Source organism: Bubalus bubalis, chromosome 11 (assembly GCF_019923935.1).
Source record: "Bubalus bubalis isolate 160015118507 breed Murrah chromosome 11, NDDB_SH_1, whole genome shotgun sequence".
NCBI classification, from domain to species: domain Eukaryota; kingdom Metazoa; phylum Chordata; class Mammalia; order Artiodactyla; family Bovidae; genus Bubalus; species Bubalus bubalis.
Window position 1 is genome coordinate 48,865,043 of NC_059167.1, and position 22,152 is coordinate 48,887,194.

The 22,152-nt window shown below is 38.9% G+C and overlaps 1 protein-coding gene across 1 annotated transcript in view; it reads right to left on the minus strand.

Moving 5' to 3' along the window:
* NEDD4 (NEDD4 E3 ubiquitin protein ligase) overlaps positions 1-22,152 on the minus strand; it is a 146,382-nt gene that overhangs the window by 104,363 nt on the left and 19,867 nt on the right. The window contains exons 3-4 of the mRNA XM_006074923.3: positions 14,737-14,815; positions 14,607-14,645 (exon numbers count right to left, since the gene is read on the minus strand). Of these exons, the coding sequence (XP_006074985.1) occupies positions 14,607-14,645; positions 14,737-14,815 (118 nt within the window). The remainder of the gene's footprint in view (positions 1-14,606; positions 14,646-14,736; positions 14,816-22,152) is intronic.

Here is a 22,152-nt window from a genome sequence, read left to right on the forward strand (position 1 = left end):
CTGATCTGCACTTCTGTGCATGCTAAGGTCACTCCATGTGCAATATCTTCTCCACTCAACAAGTCCAAAATTTACCCCTTGTTCAAGCCTCAGCTCAAATGTCAACTCCACTCTGAAGTCTTACCTCCCCAGTCACTCCCCTTCATTTTCAGTTATTAGAAAACTGACTACATCCTTCCATTTTTGAAGTTAATAGTATGTAATAGCTCTCTGTTGTTGTTGTTCAGTTAAGTCGTGTCTGACTCTTGGTGACCTCATGGACTGTAGCACGCCCTGTCCATGGGATTTCCCAGCCAAGAATATTGGAATGGGTTGCCATTTCCTCCTCCAGGAATAGGTGCCTACTAAATTATAAACACACCATAAAATACTTGTTTATTTTGGGAGGGGGGGTTATATCAAAGGCACACGGTAAATGCAAGAATACAATTTAAAATGTGTGGTGAGAATTCTAATTCAAGAAGGACAGCTTAAAGTGAAGTGAAATCGTTCAGTCGTGTCCGACTCTTTGCAACCCCATGGACTGTATGTAGCCTACCGGGCTTCTCTGTCCATAGGATTTTCCAGGCAAAGGTACTGGAGTGGGTTGCCATTTCCTTCTCCAGAGGGTCTTCCTGACCCAGGGATCTGACCCAGGTCTACCTGCACTGCAGGCAGACGCTTTACCCTCTGAGCCACTAGAGAAGCTCAAACAGCTTAAACACAAACATTAATTCTCTCCCTCTTGAGATCCTATTTTTGTAATAGCAAAGGAATTTGTAAAAGGCACTGAGAGAGTCAATTCCTAGGCAAATTGTTATGAAGCCCAGGGTCTCTGAGGAGGAGAAAGGGGTCTGGGGCTCTCAAAGCAGAGACAGGGGTCTGGAATTCTCAAGGAGGAAGAAAGGACAAACGTTTTTTTCTACATTCCTTAGTAAGGATTATATAACAATAATGTATCCTGCTTGAGGACATGTTTCTCCTTCCTGAAAACCTTCTGACTAAACCTGTTATCTTAAAATGTATATATAGTGGGAGTGGGCCTGGTAAGATCTTTGCTTTCTCTGTCCCTTTTTATACTTTAATAAAACTCTGCTACACCAAAGCACTTGAGTGATCAAGCCTGGTCCCTGGTCCCGAAGTTAAATCTTCTTCGGAGATCATGAATCCGACATCGTTCACCATAAGCTATCAGCATAAAAGCAACACAGCAAAGATCATATGCACATGCAAGGGCCACCAGCAGCTGAGCAATATCAACACTTTTCTGGCAGAGATGAAGTGGGGAGGAAAGCAATGAAGCAGGGCTTCTGAAGAAACTGAAAACAAGAACAGAAAGTTGAAGCAAAGGGGTCAATGGCCCTAATGAGAGAATATCCATATGGCATCTAAACCTCTGGTAAACACACACAGACACACATTATGAAAGAGTTCCTCTTTGATTTCAGATACAGGTTCAACAATAATGCAACCATCAATTTTAATATGTAATTTATAAATGATAACTAAAAATATAATTGTTACATGTTTGCACTTTTCATATGTAGAAGCAATAGATGATTTTTCTATTGTGTCACTGTTAAGTATAACTATATTAGCAGAGATCACAGATGTATAACCAGAAAAACTGTCCCCAAAGGAAAAAAATACTTAGGAAACAAAAGTAAACACCTTTAAAAACTATAAGGTGTTTCCTTAGAAATATCTACGGACGTCTTGAATCTATAAGACAAAAATAGGACACTATATTAAGAGGCATGGAGTGGTGTTGCAACTAAAAATGACTGCTGAATTCAAATATAAGCAATCTAAGGTAAATTTGCAGAAATCTCTCAAAATGTAGAACAAAAAGCTAAGCTGAAGGAAAATATGAGAGAAAATAAAAAGAGGATTTTCTGAAGAGATTCAGTAAAAAATTAAGCCCTAATGCCCTAAACAGAGGTTGAATAAGCTACAGCTTATGGACCAAATCCCGCCAGGCACCTGCTTCTTTTTTTTTTTAACAGCCCAAAAAACAGTTTTTCTTTTTTTTTTTTAACATTTTTTAATGGTTACCTTTTAAATGGCTATTAGAGTACCTACATAGCAGCCTTACTTTTTGCCTCCTATCTGTGTGACACCTAAAATATTTACTATATGGCTCTTTATGAAAAAGTTTGCTGACTCCTGTTCTAAGACATTTACTATGTGTTATCTACTGATTTCTCTCCTATATATCTAGGAAGGTACTGGATAAGGTTATCTTTGAAATAGGTGAGAAAAATGCCACTCGAATCATTTTCTGTGTTCTGTGGTTTACATGAGGAATTTTGACTGAGAAAGATAAGAATCAATCTAGGTGACCCTGCATCCAACTAGCTGGAATCTCTAAACAATCATATAAACAGAGGGAAATGTTAGGTAGGTAGAATAGGGAAAAGGAGTCCAAAATGGCGGTGGCTAAAAGACAAGGAAGGTCAAAGGAAGGTCCGAGGACCAGAGTGAAAACTTCAGGCAGAACAAACAGCACTCCTGGCTAAGCCCAATTTGCATAGGGCAGGCCCAGGTGGAAGAAAAAACATATAAAATGAGGAGCCAAAGCGCTTTCTCTGGGACTCTCTCTCCCGCGTGCATGCACGCGCTCTCTCTCTCTCTTTCTCTCTCTCTCTCTTTCTCCCTCCCAACGCACTCCTCCACTCTCTTCTCTTCGAGTCTTGGATTCTCCTGCTATCTTGTAAATAAAATAGAGCTGTAACACTGATTTGCCTAAGAGCTGTAGCACGGTTTGTCCAAGACCCAAGAGCTGTGACGCGCCGAGGGCTTTAATGTCCGTCGCTCCAAATCTTTGTTGTGACGAGACAAAGAACCTAGGAACATACACTCAAGTGACAGAAGTAAATTATTAGAGAAATAATTCACATAAAAGCTTCAGAACTGAAGGGAAACAGTGGTGTTTAAACTGAAATGCTTATCAAAGGCCCAATATAATGACACTGCACACACAAGGCATAATACTTTGAAATTTTAAAACACCAGGATAAAGATAAATCATCAGTTTTTTTCACAGAGAGAGAAGAATCACCCTCAAAGGAACAAGAATCAGCCCTTTCAATAGCAATACCATGTTCAATGTTGATAAAACAACAGCTTTAACTTCCTGAAGAAAAACCATTTCCAACCTAGACTCCTATGAGGGGCCAATCTTCTGGGGAAACTTTCAAAAAAGGGTTCTTCACCTTTTAAAAGAGACATGATCGGGAAAATTCTCCCTTTTCTTCCTCTGGACATCATCCTGGGAGGCTATGTCGTTTGGAATCGTGGCAAGCTTCTTGTGACCATGGACAGACAGCAAACATAAGTTGGCGATCTACTCATCTATCACAGCTGGAGGTCAGTTTGGGACAGGGATGTGTGAACTATTCATCAGAATGGGAATATCGACCAGAAGGACAAATGAAAACAGTTTAGAGCAGTTCCTTCTGGGAAGCAAGAACAGGAGGGCTGAGGATGAGGCACCAGAGTTTTTCGCTCTTCACTATAAGCGCCTTTCTTTATACTATTTCTTTTTAAGCCATGTGTGAATTTTTTGATGAGATTATTTTTTAAATTTCTATTAAAAATAGGAGTAAAGCTATGGTCACAAAAAAACAGTTTACAGGGTCATAGTTAAATGAAAGGTATAAGGAAAAATAAAGACTATTGTGATGTTTGTGGAAAAATATGTAAGTCTATAAATGGACAAAAGAGAAAAGAAAAAAAAAACCCACCAAACTAGTAACCAGATTTTTCAAAGAAGGATAAAGGTACTGATAAATGTCGGGGTCACACAGAGTCGGACACGACTGACGCAACTTAGCAGCAGCAGCAGCATTCATAAACAACCTAAAGTAATGTTCCTGGAAATTATGCTGGTGGTTGCAGGAAAAAAAAACAAAGCAGGTATATTAAAAAAAAAAAAAAAAAAAGCTTTATTGAGATATAATACACATACCATGTAAGTGACCCATTGAAAATGTACAATTCAATGGGTTTTAGTATCGAGTATGCAACTAACTACCCTCACCATTTTGGAACATTTTCATCACCTCAAATATAAACTCCATGCCTGTCAGCAGTAACTCCTAGTGAAGTGAATGAAAATTGCTCAATCATGTCCTACTCTTTGCAACCTCATAGACTATACACTCCACGGAATTCTCCTGGCAAGAATACTGGAGTGGGTAGCCATTCCTTTCTCCAGGGGATCTTCCCAACCCAGAGATCAAACCCAGGTCTCCCACACTGCAGGCAGATTCTTTACCAGCTGAGCCACCAGAGAAGCCCAGGCAGTCACTTCTAATTTCCCCTCAACTTCCTCAATCTCAGACAACCTCTAATACATTTTCTGTCTCTACAGATTTGCCTACTATAGACATTTAACATAAGGGGAATCCTACAATATGTGGTCTTTAAATATTTTTGAGGTTCACCTATGTTGTAGCGTGTGTCACTACATCGTTCCTTTTTATAATTGAATAATATTTCATTGTATGTATATATCCCATTCATTTGTCCATTTTGTTTGTCCATTCATTTGTTGATGGACCTACAGGCTGTTTCTACTTTTTTACTATAATGAATAATGATGCTATGAGCATTCATCTACATTTTTTTGTGTGAACATCTGTGGTAAGTAGATTTTAAAAACTGTGTAAAAGGTTACATCAACTAGGTAAGTATTTTTATAGGCATATAAAATGCTATAAGCATTTTATAAATAGAAAGTATCTTCACATTTTTATGTACATGTTTTGTGTCTTTCTTCTTTGTTTCTCTATATAGTTATTTCTTATCAACAAATATAAAAACAAATTATAGATACATAGCCATGGAGAGGGAGAATTCAAGCAGTAAAAAAAGATACATAGAATATCAAATTATAAATCTTTCATCTTTGTCCCACCCTCAGAGAAAATACTGTGAACAGTTTCTTAGGTCCTGCCAGAAGTATTTTTTCAAATACCTGCATATGAGAGAGTTGTTCTGCTTTTACACAAATAGGTGAATCATACATACAATGTTCTGCACACTTGTTCCTTCATTTAGTATATTTTGAAACTAACACCCTATCAATACATAAACATCTGTCTCTTTTTAAACAGCTGATGAGGATTTCATTATATGGCTATACCATACTATGAAAGTGAAAGTGAAAGTCGCTCAGTCGTGTCTGACTCTGTGACCCCATGGACTATACAGTCCATGGAATTCTCTAGGCCAGAATACTGGAGTGGGTAGCTGTTCCCTTCTCCAGGGGATCTTCCCAACCCAGGGCTTGAACCCAGGTCTCCTGTACTGCAGATGGATGCTTTATCATCTGAGCCACCAGAGAAGCCCCAAACTATACTTAGTGCTTTATAATGGGTCACCCCATCCTTTTTCCTAGCTAACAGAATTCTAATTTTATTGAAATATTGGATGGCAATGCATGTCAGGGATACCAGCAGCTACTCCCCCCACCTCGCCTCCTATGAGCTTACTTCTGATTCCTCTAAGCTTCCCAGTAATTCCACTCTCTTTATCCATGACTGGGTTAGAAAGATACACACAACATAATTCTGGCCCAAGAAATATGAGAGTCTCCCAGGGAAACTTTTGAAAAAGGGTTCTTCACTTTTTAAAGGAGACTGATAGGGTCTACCTCTGGACATCATCATCAGAGGCTATGTCGTTTGGAACTGCTGCAGGCTTCTTATGACCAAGGACAGAAAGCCAAGAGAATCCCAGAGAAGCTGGGCTTCACATGACCCCGTTCAGCTGCTGCAGTCACTACCTCTCTTCTATGCCTGCTTCTTGTGAGGAGAAATAATAAATGTAACTATCATTTAAGCCAATTTTAGCTGTTACAGTGACTCTGTTACTGGAAGCTGAAAGCATCCTAAATGATACACTACAGAATGGCCTACTTTAAATACTTTACATTTAGGGACTCCCCTAAATTCTCTAATATCCCCTGATATTCACTCACTAGCACCCGTGTTTTCTCTTCACAAGGTTCAGCACATTGATAATACTTTTGAGAAACTAGTTCATAGGGCTCCACAGTAGATAGTAAGCCTAGTTGTGAGGGTAGGGACTGTGAGTGAGTGAGTATTAAGTTGCTCAGTCGTGTCTGACTCTTTCCAACCCCATCGACTAGAGCCTGCCAGGCTCCTCTGTCCATGGGATTCTCCAGGCAAGAATACTGGAGTTGGTTGCCAGGATAAATTTATGGGTAAAAATACATAGGAAAAAATACCAGACTATCACACAATTTGTGGTGGCTTTACTGAAATTAAATTACAGCTGACTTTTATTTTTTTATAAAAATATCTAAGGTATACATGTTGCTTCTGTAACATAGTACTAATATATGCATGAACATATACACATTATATACATATAACAAGATGTGTGTGAATACCAAAGATACAAACTGATCACCATGGGTGTACAGGGAATGAGTGGTCCTTTTTCAGAGGCTCCTATGCTATGCTGATGCAGAGCATATGAGTATATGGCTCCCTAATGTGTCAGACTGTTTTCCCTCCTGATAACTTGCCTCTCCTGGTCTCACGTGAGCAACTGTAAGTGCAGATTTTACTATACTTTGCAATTGAACATTAACTTCAATTTGGAGTTGTCCTGTCTATTAATTTGCCAGTAACATTTCTGGTTCAATAGTAAAGAATTAGCCTGCCCATGTAGGAGATATAGGTTCAATCCCTGGTTCAGAAAGATTCCCTGGAGAAGGAAATGGCAGCCCACTCCAGTACTCTTGCCTGGGAAATCCCATGGACAGAGAAGCCTGGCAGGCTACAGTCAGTCCATGGGGTCACAAAGAGTCAGAACACAACTCAGTGACTAAACAACAAGAGTTCTCCACAAAAAAAAAACTTTCTTCGAACTTCATGTTTTCTAAAAGATATAAAATCTCCTTTCAACTTCTGGTCACAATACCCATTTGGCTGAATGCCAGATAACCAAGATTTTACTATACTATGTTATCTCAATAGTCATTTCTCTGTGAATACATTCAATGGAAAACAGTTTGTGCTATGTATAAATAATGAAACGACAAAGGAGAAAATAGAAAACCACACATAATTACGTCCTTTGTACAGCAAGTGCTAAATCACCATGTGTTTTCAGTTCTGGATCTAGCTGTGATGAATTAGCATTGATCCACACAAATTTAACTAGTTATCCTCACAATAAATTTGTAAATTTATGATTAAAATAAATGCATGACCTATGCATGATCCCAGAATAAAGTAATACTGGCTAGAACATTTGGTAACAGTGAAATTATGGTAAAAGAGACGAGTACAAGGCAATAGAGTCCTAAGCCTGGTGTGCATTTTCAAATGGTCATCTTTCTTATTTTTGTGGTAATATCTCTAATCAAGAGTTTAGCACAGACTTTCAAATATGCTTTTTAATAGGAAATCAAGATCATAAAAAATAATGGGAAAATTTTTAATTAGTTTTAAATTTAAAATTTGTGTAATTTTAATTCCTCTCTATTTCTACCCACATGTTGAGATTCCTTTTCTCTTTGTTACTGATCATTTGAGTTTTCTTTCTTACTTGGGCTTGCTGTGATGTAGCAATTTTCTTAATCTTTTCAAGGAACTAACTTTAGTTTCATTTGTTTTCTCTACTTTTTGTCCATGTTCTATTTAATTGATTTCTATTCTTATTTTCTTCCCTCTACTTTTTATTTTTTGCTTAAGGTAGAAACTTAGATCATCAATTTTATATCCTTTTTCTTTTGTATAAAAGCATTTGAAGAAGCACTGAATTATCTCATCCATATACTGGTATGTTTTAATTGCCAAACAGTTAAAATGATTTCTAATTTTCCTTATAATTTCCTTTTTGATCATGGCTTATTTAAAATATGCTGTTTAACTTCCAAATTTCTATCAATTTTTTGAGATAAACTGAAGCCTGCACACTGCAACAAAGAGCCCATGTGCCACAAAAAAGACCCAGCACAGCTAAAAACAAAATTTAAAAACAAAAATGCAGGACTTGAAGGGACCTGATTACAAACAGGGTCCTGACTAATGTTCAATTTATACTGAGTTCACTGGTTCTGCGGATCCACCCAAAAGTCACTGTCCTGTTTTTCAAGTGTACTGGAAGTTGGATCTACTCACAACCACTACCACATTGCATCTATGGCTTGTGGGATAAGAACTATCATAGTGAGAAGGCCAAGTGGAAGCCTCTGAAACTGTCCTCCCTCCAGTGAAGATAGTAAATTAAAACAATATTGATTAGATATGACAAGAAAAGCACAAGGAACCAAACATCGTCAAAATTAAAAACTTCTGTGCTTCAAAGGACACTATCAATAAATTCAAAAGACAACTCACAGAATGGGAGAAAATTTTTGCACATCATGTATCAGACAAGAGACTTGTATCTAGAAATAAAAAGAACTAGGACAACTCAATAACAAAACGATAAATAATTATAAAACAGGCAGAAGACCTGACTAGACATTTCTCCAAAGAAAATATACAACTGGCCAATAAGCTCATGAAAAGATTCACAATATCATGAACCATCAGGGAACTGAAATAAAATATCATTTCACACCCACTAGGAAGGCTGTGATAAAAAGTCAGATAATAGTAAGTGCTGTCAAGGATGTGAAGTGAGAATTCTCATACTATATTGGTCAGATCAAATCAGATCAGTCACTTAGTTGTGTCTGAGTCTTTGCCACCCCATGAATCGCAACACACCAGGCCTCCCTGTCCATCACCAACTCCCGGAGTTCACTCAGACTGATGTCCATCGAGTCAGTGATGCCATCCAGCCATCTCATCTTCTGTCGTCCCCTTCTTCTCTTGCCCCCCATCCTTCCCAGCATCAGAGTCTTTTCCAATGAGTCAACTCTTCGCATGAGGTGGCCAGAGTACTGGAGTTTCAACTTTAGCATCATTCCTTCCAAAGAAATCCCAGGGCTGATCTCCTTTAGAATGGACTGGTTGGATCTTCTTGCAGTCCAAGGGACTCTCAAGAGTCTTCTCCAACACCCCAGTTCAAAAGCATCAATTCTTCGGCGCTCAGCCTTCTTCACAGTCCAACTCTCACATCCATACACGACCACAGGAAAAACCATAGACTTGACTAGACGAAGCTTTGTAGGCAAAGTAATGTCTCTGCTTTTGAATACGCTATCTAGGTTGGTCATAACTTTGCTTTCAAGGAGTAAGCGTCTTTTAATTTCATGGCTGCAGTCACCATCTGCAGTGATTTTGGAGCCCAGAAAAATAAAGTCTGACACTGTTTCCACTGTTTCCCCATCTATTTCCCATGAAGTGATGGGACCGGATGCCATGATCTTCGTTTTCTAAATGTTGAGCTTTAAGTCAACTTTTTCACTCTCCACTTTCACCTTCATCAAGAGGCTTTTTAGTTCCTCTTCACTTTCTGCCATAAGGGTGGTGTCATCTGCATATCTGGGGTTATTGATATTTCTCCCAGCAACCTTGATTCCAGCTTGTGTTTCTTCCAGCCCAGCGTTTCTCATGATGTACTCTGCATATAAGTTAAATAAACAGGATGACGATATACAGCCTTGACATACTCCTTTTCCTATTTGGAACAAGTCTGTTGTTCTATGTCCAGTTCTAACTGTTGCTTCAAAGCGCAGGCGGCTGCGATGGGCGCCCTAAAGTGCAGGCGAGAGGAGCTACTCCACGTCCGAGGTTAGGGGCAGAAGCCGGGAGGACCCCATGCCCGAAGGGCGGCGACCAAGAGGAGTTACCTCACGTCCTAGGTCAGGGGCAGCGGCCGAGAGTGCCAGACTGCGACGGCGCAGGAACGGCCGAGAGAAGGTACCCCACGTCCGAGGTCAGGGTGGGAGGCCGAAAGGAGATACCCAGCGTCTGAGGTCCGGGCTGCGACGAGAGGAGATACCCCACGCCCTTAAGCCCAAGGCCAGGGGCGGCCGGCGGGAGGCGCTACCCCACCCCCCCTAAGCCAGAGGCCTGGGCGGTGGGCGGGAGGACCAACCCCAGGCCCTGGCTGCGCAGGCACAGGAGGGCCTAGAGGAGCTATCCCACGTTGAAGGTCAGGAAGGGCGGCGGTGAGGAGATACCCCTCGTCCAAGGTAAGGAGCAGCGGCTGCGCTTTGCTGGAGCAGCCGTGAAGAGATACCCCACGCCCAAGGTAAGAGAAACCCAAGTAAGACGGTAGGTGTTGCAAGAGGGCATCAGAGGCCAGACACACTGAAACCATACTCACAGAAAACTAGTCAATCTAATCACACTAGGACCACAACTCTATTGGTAGGAATGTAAAAATGGTAACTGCTACTGCTAAGTCACTTCAGTCGTGTCCAACTCTGTGCAACCCCCTAGATGGCAGCCCACCAAGCCACTTGGAAAACTTTGGCAGTTCTTCATTTGACCCAGCAATCCCACTCCTAGGTATATACATCCCAAATGAAAATAGATGTCCACACAAAAACTTGTATACAGATGTTCATACCACCATTATTCATAACAGTTAAAATGTGGAAGCAACTCAGAAGCCCACCCAATGCATGGATAAAGTGTGGTTATCCATATAATGGGACATTATTTGGCAATAAAAAGAAATTAAGTACTGACACATGCTATAACATGGCTGAACCTTGAAAACATTACACTTAGTGAAAGAAGCCAGATACAAAGGACCACATATTGCATAATACCATTTAAACAAAATGTCCAAAATAGGCAAATCTCTTTAAAAGAGATTGAAAGTGGACTGGAAGTTTCCTGGGAAAGAGGGCAGATCCTGGGGGAAAATGAGGAGTAACAATGGGTATGGGGTTTATTTTGCAGGTGATGAAAATGTTTTAAGATTTTGGTGATGGTTGAACAACTCCATGAACATACTAAAAACCACTGAATTGCACATGATTGTTAACTGTATCTTAATAAATCTGTTTAAAAAAACAAATAAAAATATGGCAACCTAGTGGGAATATCACAGATTTGTACCACCATTAAATACTTAAAAGGATATAGAGTGATTCCTGTAATGAGCTCATTTAATTCTCCCGTTGGTCCCTTAGAAACCACATAACAGCCTCAATCACCTGCTGGTTCCCAGATACAAGGAGTCCACAGTGCCCTGGCAGCAGGCGTAGATCATGGTTGAATGGGATCCTTGAAGGTGTGTCCCTTAGAAGGTGTACTTTCCCTCTGGGGGCCTGGATCTGTAACCTGGCAAAGCCCAGAGTTCCAGGGATCCTCCAGGGGGTCTTTGGAAACGATGGCAAGTGGGGCTACTCCTACTTCTACTCCTTTGTTCCTGGACCGTGTATATTTTCTGTTGTGAATACAGCTCACATTGAGGTTTTTGGCTTAAATATTAAACTGGCATGCCATCTTTACAGAGTATTATCTCCATATTGGTGCTTGGGTTGTGCTTTCAGTAGGCCATTCCAGTGCCTGCTTCTAGATGGTGTGGTAGATGATGTGATTAATGGATCCCATGGTCATGGGCTCATTCTTGCACCTCCTTCTCTGTGAATTGGGCCCCTTGAAAGGATGAAATGTTGCATAGATTTCATCCCTATGAATACATATTCTGTAAACACCCACAAAATTGTGCTGGCTTAAGTTCTGCAGATAGGAAAGGCAAACCTCATTTCTGTAAGTAATTTGAGAACAAATTACTGCCCTTTCAGAATGGAAGAGACCCAATTTAACAAACTTACCATAGAATGGTTATGATCATGAGCATGAATGGTCTGCAGTTTTAACTTTCTTATAAAGTCTTTGGTCTGGTTTTGGTATCAGAATAATGCTGGCCTCAGGAATGAATTGGGAAAAGTCCTTCTTTTAGTTTCAATAAGACACTGCATAGAATTGGAATTATTTATTCCTTAGAATCATGGTAGAATTCAACTAGTGGAACTACCTGGTATCAAGGTTTTCTTTATTGGATGGTTTTTAATTTCAAGTGTAACTTCTTTAAGAGTTAACAGAACTTGTCAGGTAATTTATTTCTTATTAAAATTTTAGTAGGGTATGTCTTTAAATGAATTGGTCTATTTCATCTAAGTTATTGAGCTTACAAGCACAGAAATGTTCATAACATCCCTTACTTATCCATTTAGAGTCTGTTGGTTCTATAATGATGCTACTTTCTAGTTTCTTCAGGTAGAACCTTAGATTAATTATTCAAGACCTTTCTTCTTTTTCAATATAATTTAATGCTATATATTTCTCTCTAAGCAGTGTTGTAGCTGCATCCTACAAACCTTGATGTTGTTGGGTTTTTGTTTGGTTTTGTTTTACTGAAGAATAGCTGATTTACAGTATTGTGTTAGCTTCTGGTGTATAACAAAGTGATTCAGTTATACATACACATGTAAACATATATATATATATCCTTTCTCATATTTTCTTCCAATAAAATTTATTCAGTTCAGTTCAGTCGCTCAGTCGTGTCCGACTCTTTGCGACCCCATGAATCGCAGCACGCCAGGCCTCCCTGTCCATCACCAACTCCCGGAGTTCACCTAAACTCATGTCCATGGAGTCAGTGATGCGATCCAGCCATCTCATCCTCTGTCGTCCCCTTCTCCTCCTACCCCCAATCCCTCCCAGCATCAGGGTCTTTTCCAATGAGTCAACTCTTCGTATGAGGTGGCCAAAGTATTGGAGTTTCCGCTTTAGCATCAGTCCTTCCAATGAACACCTAGGACTGATCTCCTTTAGAATTGACTGGTTGGATCTCCTAAATATAGTTCTCCATGCTACACAGTGGAACCTTGTTGTTTATCTGTTTTATATATATATTGTTTGTATCTGATAATCTCAAAATCCTAATTTATCCCTTCCCCACCCCCTTTCCCCGTTGGTAACCATAAGTTTGTTTTCTATGTCTTTGAGTCTGCTTCTGTTTCATAAATAAGTTCATTTGTATCATATTTTAGATGCCATATAGAAGTGATATCATATGGTGTTTGTCTTTTCTTTCTGACTACTTCACTTAGTATGACAACTTGATAATCTCTGAAAGTGAAAGTGAAGTCACTCAGTCGTGTCCAACTCTTTGCGACCCCATGGACTGTAGCCTACCAAGCTCCTCCGTCCGTGGGATTCTTCAGGCAAGAATACTGGAGTGGGTTGCCATTTCCTTCTCCAGGGGATCTTCCCAACCCAGGCATCGAACCCAGGTTTCCCCGCATTGGAGGCAGAGGCTTTAACCTCTGAGCCACCATAATCTCTAGGTCCATCCATCTATGTTGCTACAAGCGGCATTATTTCATTCTTTTTTATGGCTGAGTATTCACTGTATTCATGAGTATTCCTTGTATATATATACTACATCTCCTTTATCCATTTGATGCTGGTGGTTTTTGTTTTTTGTTTTTTGGTTTTTTTTGGCCACATTATGTGGCATGTGAGATCTTAGTTTACCCACCAGGAATTAAACCTACACCCCCTGCAGGGGAAGCGCAGAGATTTAACCACTGGACCACCAGGGAAGTACTGATGCTGTATTTTTATTACATTCTACTAAAATATTTTCTAATTCTCTTTGAGAATTCTTGTTTGACTCCTGTATTATTTAGAAGTGTGTAGTTTAACTTCCGCATATTTGGGATTTTTCAGATATTTTTGTGTTACTAATTCCTACTTTAATTCCATTACAGTCAGAGACCATACTTAGCACGACTTAAATTATTTTAACACTGTTGAGGTTTGGGGTTTGGCCCAGCTTACTCAGTATATATTCCGTGTGCAATTTTAAAGACCACGTGTTCTGCTGTTGTTGGGTAGGTCTATAAATGTCAGTTAAGTAAAACTGATTTGATAATGTTGTTCAGGACTTCTGTATCTTTACTGAATTTTTTTGTCTACTTATTCTACCAGAGAAGAAGTAGTATTTAGCTTTAGTTTTAGAAAAAGAGTATTTAGTTTTCCAAGTATAATTCTCTTATTTTTCCTCAGTTTCGAATACCTTAATACACTGTCATTCTTGAAGGATATTTTTATTAGATACAGAATTCTGAGTTGATCATTCTTTTTTCTTTACAACCTTAATTATACTGTTTCAACACAGTTTCTGATGAGCAATCTATAGTTATTTGAATCACTGTTCCCATCTACATCATGTGTCACTGTCAGTTTGAGGACCCTCTTGGGAGCCTGGAGTTTGTTCTTATGGGACAGTGAAGTGGGGTGAGGAAGAAGGCAGGAATGTGAATGAAGGATGTATAATGTATCCACTTGTTGGTAGGCTCTCACCATCTCTTGTCTGGATCAGTGTATTTAATAAATGACTAAGAGAAACACAAATATTGTATCATCTTTAAAGAAAAACATAAAAATCTGCAAAATTGGAATAAGACTGTCTCTCCATCAGAATTAAATTAGAATAAGATAATTCAGGCTTACATCATCCTTTATCTCATTACCTTACACATGTTTTTCATAATAAACTAAATGGTCCCAAGGCCATCTCATCATAAGGATACCCAGATTTAACTCTTAAATTTTTACAAATTCTTGTAAGATACATTTTAGAATATTGTGAGAACTTATTATTCTAACCTATTGAGAAAAAAATCTTTGCTGTTACAATGAAATAAAATGCATACTTACTCTGAATAATATTTCTTCATTCCATTTTGGATTCAAAGTCTGAAAGACAATAAACACAGTATAACTAACTTTTCATATTTCATTATACAAAAATAAAACCACGTATACTTAAAAATTTTTAAATACTAACCTTTTTAATGGTTTTCGTTTGCACACTTGTAAATATTCCATTCATTGGGTCATATAACGTCACTCGCACATAAGGATCACTGTTAAAATTTTTAAAAATTTAATTGTTATTTATTCCCAAACTCAGGTTTCTCAAACTATAAAAATCACAGAATTTTCCTTGTTAACAATTTCTACAATTATTTTCTACACTTAAAAGTAAGGGTTCCTTAGGCAGGGGTGAGTAATTATAGTAATTGTGATATCTAACTAAAAAGCTGAAATGGCATGAGAAACAGACAAAGAATTAGAAAGAAAACCTTTTAATCACAATTCAATGATTTCCAATCTCTTAATATTTTTGAAAACTTTGTTTAATTTTTTATTACATGCCTTCTTCTTCTGGGTTAAGAAGGTTAATTCAATGATTTTCAAGAATAGCTTTGTAAGACCTCAAGGGAGTTTCAAGTTATATCACAGGTATAAACTCTAATTACAAAATAAAGACAAAGTGTTTGAGCTCAAAATAATTGTGTGCCAGGTAACCCTTGTACAAAGAGACATGGAGAAGGAAAACCTTGGGATGATATTCAGGTTTGCAAAGCAAAAGACTTGACATTTTACTTTTCCATGGTCATATTTCTCTCATGTCCCTTGGGGATTCCGAGTACTCACTATTTTCCACCACCAACTCCCTCCTCCCATTTCCACATACAACCTTGGTGCTGCTGCTGCTGCTAGGTCGCTTCAGTCCTGTCCGACTCTTTGCAACTCTATGGACTGTAGCCCACCAGGCTCCTCTGTCCAAGGGATTTTCCAGGCAAGAATCCTGGAGTGGATCATCATGCCCTCCTTCAGGGGATCTTCCTGACCCAGGGATTGAACCCATGTCTCTCATGCCTCCTGTATTGGCAGGTGGGTTCTTTACCACTAGCGCCACTTGGGAAGCCCCCATACAACCTTATCTCTTACTTTAATTGACAAAAATCAAAGGCATCACAATACTCCCAACATCCTGGTATTTATCAGAGGCCATCCTACCCCTAACTTCAATGATTCAGGTGTTTCACCCAATCACCCTTGTCCAGTGTCCTCCCACCTTCTCTGGAACCTTGCATCGTCTATTTTGACTTTGGTTTTTCCAGTCATATAAATGTCATTAAGCTCCTCCACTCCCTGACTCTCCTTCATGCTTCCAGCAAAGCAAACTAGACTGTCTTCCTGTTTCAGTCAAAGTTCCCAAGTGAAAAATCTGTGATAATAATGACACAAATAACAACTAACACATATGCAGCAATTACTCTGTGTCAGGCACTGTTATAAATGGTTTATATATATATATATTAACTTTTGGAATCCTTCTAACAACCTATGAGGCAGGTTAGATTATTTTTTTAAAAAAAGTCAACTCATCCCAGATGACACAGCTAGGAAGTGGAACAGTGAGGACTGAAGCTCAAGCACCTGGCTCCAGAGACCCTGTTCATAACCACGACAGCCTACAACCTCCCTTCCTTCATTTCCCCAACAGCCAGTGGTCTTCAAAGCCCTATAATCTGGCTTCCACCTCTTTCTTTCAGACCCATTCCATTAAAAGTCACCAATCTTGCTAAAACAATTGACACTTTCTAGTCACTTATTTTTCTGGCTCTCTATATGTTTGATATTACTGACCATTTTTTCCTTGAAACTCATCTCATTTAGCTTTCATTACACAAGACCCTTCTGGTTCTCCCTTTTGTTTTCTCTACATATTTCCTTCAAAATCTCACCCATGGTTTTAACAATTAACTGTATACTCACAAATATAAATATAAAACATAAATGCAAATATAAATATATATTCCAGATCTCACAACCCAGCTAGACACTTCCACCTGGATAATATCTGTTCAAGAATTTTGCCCATTTTTAATTGGCCATTTTATCATATTATTACTAAGTTTTAAGAAGTTTTTATATGCTGTGAATTAAAGGTGCTTGTCAGATACATGTTTTGAAAACATTTTCTCCAGTTGGTGGCTTGCCTTTTCCTTTTCTTAACTGTGTCTTTCAATCAACAGAGTGGTTCAGACAGTAAAGAATCTGCCTGCAATGCAGGAGACCCAGGTTTGATCCTGGGTTGGGAAGATACCCGGGAGAAGGAAATGGCTACCCACTCCAGTATTCTTGCCTGGAGAATCCCATGGAGAGAGGAGCCTGGTGGGCTATAGTCCATAGGGTCGCAAACAGTTGGACAGGACCAAGCAACTCTCACTTTCACTTTCAACTATGTCTTTCAAACAGAAGTTTTTAATTCTAATAAAGTCTGTTTCAACATTTTTCTTTCAAAATTTTACGGTGCATATTTTTTTAGTCTTATTCAAGAAATCTTTGTGTAACTCAGTAGAGCAAATATTTTCTCCTATGTCTTCTGCTAGAAGTTTATTAATTTTAGCTCTTATTAATTTTCTATATTATATGTCATAAGGACAGAGCTTCATTTTGTTCCACACCTATAACCAGCTGTTCTAGTATCGTGCATGTAAAAGATTATCCTTCCTCTTGAATTACCTTAACGCTTAAAGCAACTGACCACACACATATGTATGCGTGTGTATGTGGGGCATGTGTGTACTTCTACACTCTTTATTCTAGTCCACCGAACAGTATAGCTACTCTTAAGCCAATGCTGCTTTGTCTTGATTGTCTGTATAGAAAATCTTGAAATTATGTTGCATAAATTCTCCACCTATGTGGCCTATGTTCTTTTTCAAAATTGTTTTGGCTATTCTGTGTCCTTTGACTTTTCATAACAATATTGGAATCAGTTCACCTGTTTCTCAAAAAAAGATGCCGAGATTTTTATTAGGATTAAGCCAAATCTATTCAATTTGGAGAGAAATACAACTCTAACAATAATATATCTTCAATCCACGAATATGACAGTGTTTATCCATTGATTTAGATCTTCAGTTTCCCTTAGTTAGCAATGTTTTGTAATTTTCAGTGTGCAGTACCTGCAGATCTTTTGTTAAAGTTATTCCTTCAAAGTTTTTAATTTTAAATGAATTTTAAATTTTAAAAATTCATTTCCCAATTGTTAACTGATTGATCAGTTCAGTTCAGTCGCTCAGTCATGTCCAACTCTTTGCGACCCCAGCATGCCAGGCTTCCCTGTCCATCACCAACTCCTGGAGCTTGCTCAAACTCACGTCCATCGAGTCGGTGATGCCATCCAACCATCTCATCCTCTGTCGTTCCCTTAGAGGATATAAGAATATGACTAATTTTTGTACAATGACTTTGTATCTTGTGGTCTTATATTTTAGTTCTAGCAGCTTTTCCTTTTGTAGATTCCTTAAGGTTTTCTATGTACATGATCTGACTGCAAATAAAAAGTTTTTCCCTTTTCAGTCTGTATTATTTTTCTTTTCCTAGTCATATTACACAGCTAAGACATCTAGCACAATGTTGAGCTGAATGTGAAAGCAGACAAACTTTCTTATTCATGAGTTTAAGTAGAAAGCATTCAGACTGTCATCACTGGGCATAATGTTAACTACTATCTTCCTCACAGAAAACCTTAATCAGATCTACAACTTCCATCTATCCCTAGTTTGCTAAGAGTTTCCATCATGAATGGGTGCTCAATGATGTCAGATGCTTTTTCTGTTTTTACTGAAATGATCACTTTTCTTTTATTCTAGTAATATGGTATATTATATTGATTAACTTTCAGACGTTAAACTAATCCTGCATCTTATTATTAGTTTGTTGACAGTTTTTTTTTAATCATAAAAAGATTTTGAATATTGACAAGTGCACTTTCTACACCTACTGAAATGATCATGCATTTTTTTCTTCTGGACTGTATTAATATAACAGTGGTTGACTTGAACAAATTTTATATTCATAAGAAAAATCCCATGTGCTGAAATCCATTTATCAGACATTCAAAACTCCACTTCTGTCTTCATATGCTTACTGTTTGTATGGCATATGCATCCCTTCTCTTTCATCTTAGCTGTGTCTTTGTATTTTAAGTGCATCATTTATAGACAGTATTTAGTTGGGTCTTCTGCAAACCACTTCAGTATTCTTGCCTTGAGAACCCCATAAACAGTATGAAAAGGCAAAATGATACTGAAAGAGAAACTCTTCAGGTCAGTAGGTGCCCAATATGCTACTGGAGATAGTGGAGAAATAACTCCAGAAAGAATGAAGGGATGGAGCCAAAGCAAAAAGAATACCCAGCTGTGGATGTGATTGGTGATAGAAGCAAGGTCCGATGCTGTAAAGAGCAATATTGCATAGGAACCTGGAATGTCAGGTCCATGAATTAAGGCAAATTGGAAGTGGTCAAACAAGAGATGGCAAGAGTGAATGTCGACATTCTAGGAATCAGCGAACTAAAATGGACTGGGATGGGTGAATTTAACTTAGATGACCATTATATCTACTACTGCGGGCAGGAATCCCTCAGAAGAAATGGAGTAGCCATCACGGTCAACAAAAGAGTCCGAAATGCAGTACTCGGATGCAATCTCAAAAACGACAGAATGATCTCTGTTCGTTTCCAAGGCAAACCATTCAAAATCAGTAATCCAAGTCTATGCCCCAACCAGTAACGCTGAAGAAGCTGAAGTTGAACGGTTCTATGAAGACCTCCAAGACCTTTTAAAACTAACACCCAAAAAAGATGTCCTTTTCATTATAGGGGACTGGAATGCAAAAGTAGGAAGTCAAGAAACACCTGGAGTAACAGGCAAATTTGGCCTTGGAATACAGAATGAAGCAGGGCAAAGACTAATAGAGTTTTGCCAAGAAAATGCACTGGTCATAACAAGCACCCTCTTCCAACAACATAAGGGAAGACTCTATACATGGACATCACCAGATGGTCAACACCAAAATCAGATTGATTATATTCTTTGCAGCCAAAGATGGAGAAGCTCTATACAGTCAGCAAAAACAAGACCGGGAGCGGACTGTGGCTCAGACCATGAACTCCTTATTGCCAAATTCAGACTGAAATTGAAGAAAGTAGGGAAAACCACTAGACCATTCAGGTATGACCTAAATCAAATCCCTTATGATTATACAGTGGAAGTGAGAAATAGATTTAAGGGCCTAGATCTGATAGATAGAGTGCCTGATGAACTATGGAATGAGGTTCATGACATTGTACAGGGGACAGGGATCAAGACCATCCCCATGGAAAAGAAATGCAAAAAAGCAAGATGGCATTCTGGGGAGGCCTTACAAATAGCTGTGAAAAGAAGAGAAGCAGAAAGCAAAGGAGAAAAGGAAAGATATAAACATCTGAATGCAGAGTTCCAAAGAATAGCAAGAAGAGATAAGAAAGCCTTCTTCAGCGATCAATGCAAAGAAATAGAGGAAAACAACAGAATGGGAAAGACTAGAGATCTCTTCAAGAAAATCAGAGATACCAAAGGAATATTTCAAAGATGGGCTCGATAAAGGACAGAAATGGTATGGACCTAACAGAAGCATAAGATATTAAGAAGAGATGGCAAGAATACACAGAAGAACTGTACAAAAAAGATCTTCACAACCCAGATAATCACGATGGTGTGATCACTGACCTAGAGCCAGACATCCTGGAATGTGAAGTCAAGTGGGCCTTAGAAAGCATCACTACGAACAAAGCTAGTGGAGGTGATAGAATTCCAGTTGAGCTATTCCAAATCCTGAAAGATGATGCTGTGAAAGTGCTGCATTCAATATGCCGGCAAATTTGGAAAACTCACCAGTGGCCACAGGACTGGAAAAGGTCAGTTTTCATTCCAATCCCAAAGAAAGGCAATGTCAAAGAATGCTCAAACTACCGCACAATTGCACTCATCTCACACGCTAGGAAAGTAATGCTCAAAATTCTCCAAGCCAGGCTTCAGCACTATGTGAACCGTGAACTTCCTGATGTTCAAGCTGGTTTTAGAAAAGGCAGAGGAACCAGAGATCAAATTGCCAACATCCGCTGGATCATGGAAAAAGCAAGAGAGTTCCAGAAAAACATCTATTTCTGCTTTATTGACTATGCCAAAGCCTTTGACTGTGTGGATCACAATAAACTGTGGAAAATTCTGAAAGAGATGGGAATACCAGACCACCTGATCTGCCTCTTGAGAAATTTGTATGCAGGTCAGGAAGCAACAGTTAGAACTGGACTTGGAACAACAGACTGGTTCCAAATAGGAAAAGGAGTACGTCAAGGCTGTATATTGTTACCCTGTTTATTTAACTTATATTTAGAGTACATCATGAGAAACGCTGGACTGGAAGAAACCCAAGCTGGAATCAAGATTGCCGGGAGAAATATCAATAACCTCAGATATGCAGATGACACCACCCTTATGGCAGAAAGTGAAGAGGAACTAAAGAGCCTTTTGATGAAAGTGAAAGAGGAGAGTGAAAAAGTTGGCTTAAAGCTCAACATTCAGAAAACGAAGATCACGGCATCCGATCCCATCACTTCATGGGAAATAGATAGGGAAACAGTGGAAACAGTGTCAGACTTTATTTTTCTGGGCTCCAAAATCACTGCAGATGGTGACTGAAGCCATGAAACTAAAAGACACTTACTCCTTGGAAGGAAAGTTATGACTATCCTAGATAGCATATTCAAAGGCAGAGACATTACTTTGCCAACAAAGGTTCGTCTAGTCAAGGCTATGGTTTTTCCAGTGGTCATGTATGGATGTGAGAGTTGGACTGTGAAGAAGGCTGAGTGCCAAAAAATTGATGCTTTTGAACTGTGGTGTTGCAGAAGACTCTTGAGAGTCCCTTGGTCTGCAAGGAGATCCAACCAGTCCATTCTGAAGATCAGCCCTGGGATTTCTTTGGAAGGAATGATGCTAAAGTTGAAACTCCAGTACTCTGGCCACCTCATGCAAAGAGTTGACTCATTGGAAAAGACTCTGATGCTGGGAGGGATTGGGGACAAGAGGAGAAGGGGACGACAGAGGATGAGATGGCTGGATGGCATCACTGACTCGATGGACGTGAGTCTCAGTGAACTCCGGGAGTTGGTGATGGACAGGGAGGCCTGGTGTGTTGCGATTCATGGGGTCGCAAAGAGTCGGACACAACTGAGCGACTGATCTGATCTTTTTCAGCCCATTCTAATAACTTCTACCTCATGTTCACCTTAGTTCATTAATGTTTAATGCAGTTGTTATGGTTAGATTTAGGTGTATCAAATTATTACTGGTTTTCTATTCTTTCCTTTCTCCTTTCTCTCTCTCTCTCTCTTTTTGATCATGTGTTCTTTTCCTCGCCTTTAAGTATTTTTTTTCCAAGAATCTCATTTTAAAATTTTGATTGTTTTTTAATCTATAATTATTTACATTAGTTTTTAGCAGTTCATCTACATATTGCAATATACACTCTTACTTTTTATTCCACTTACACGTAATATATTACATTCTACTAAAAA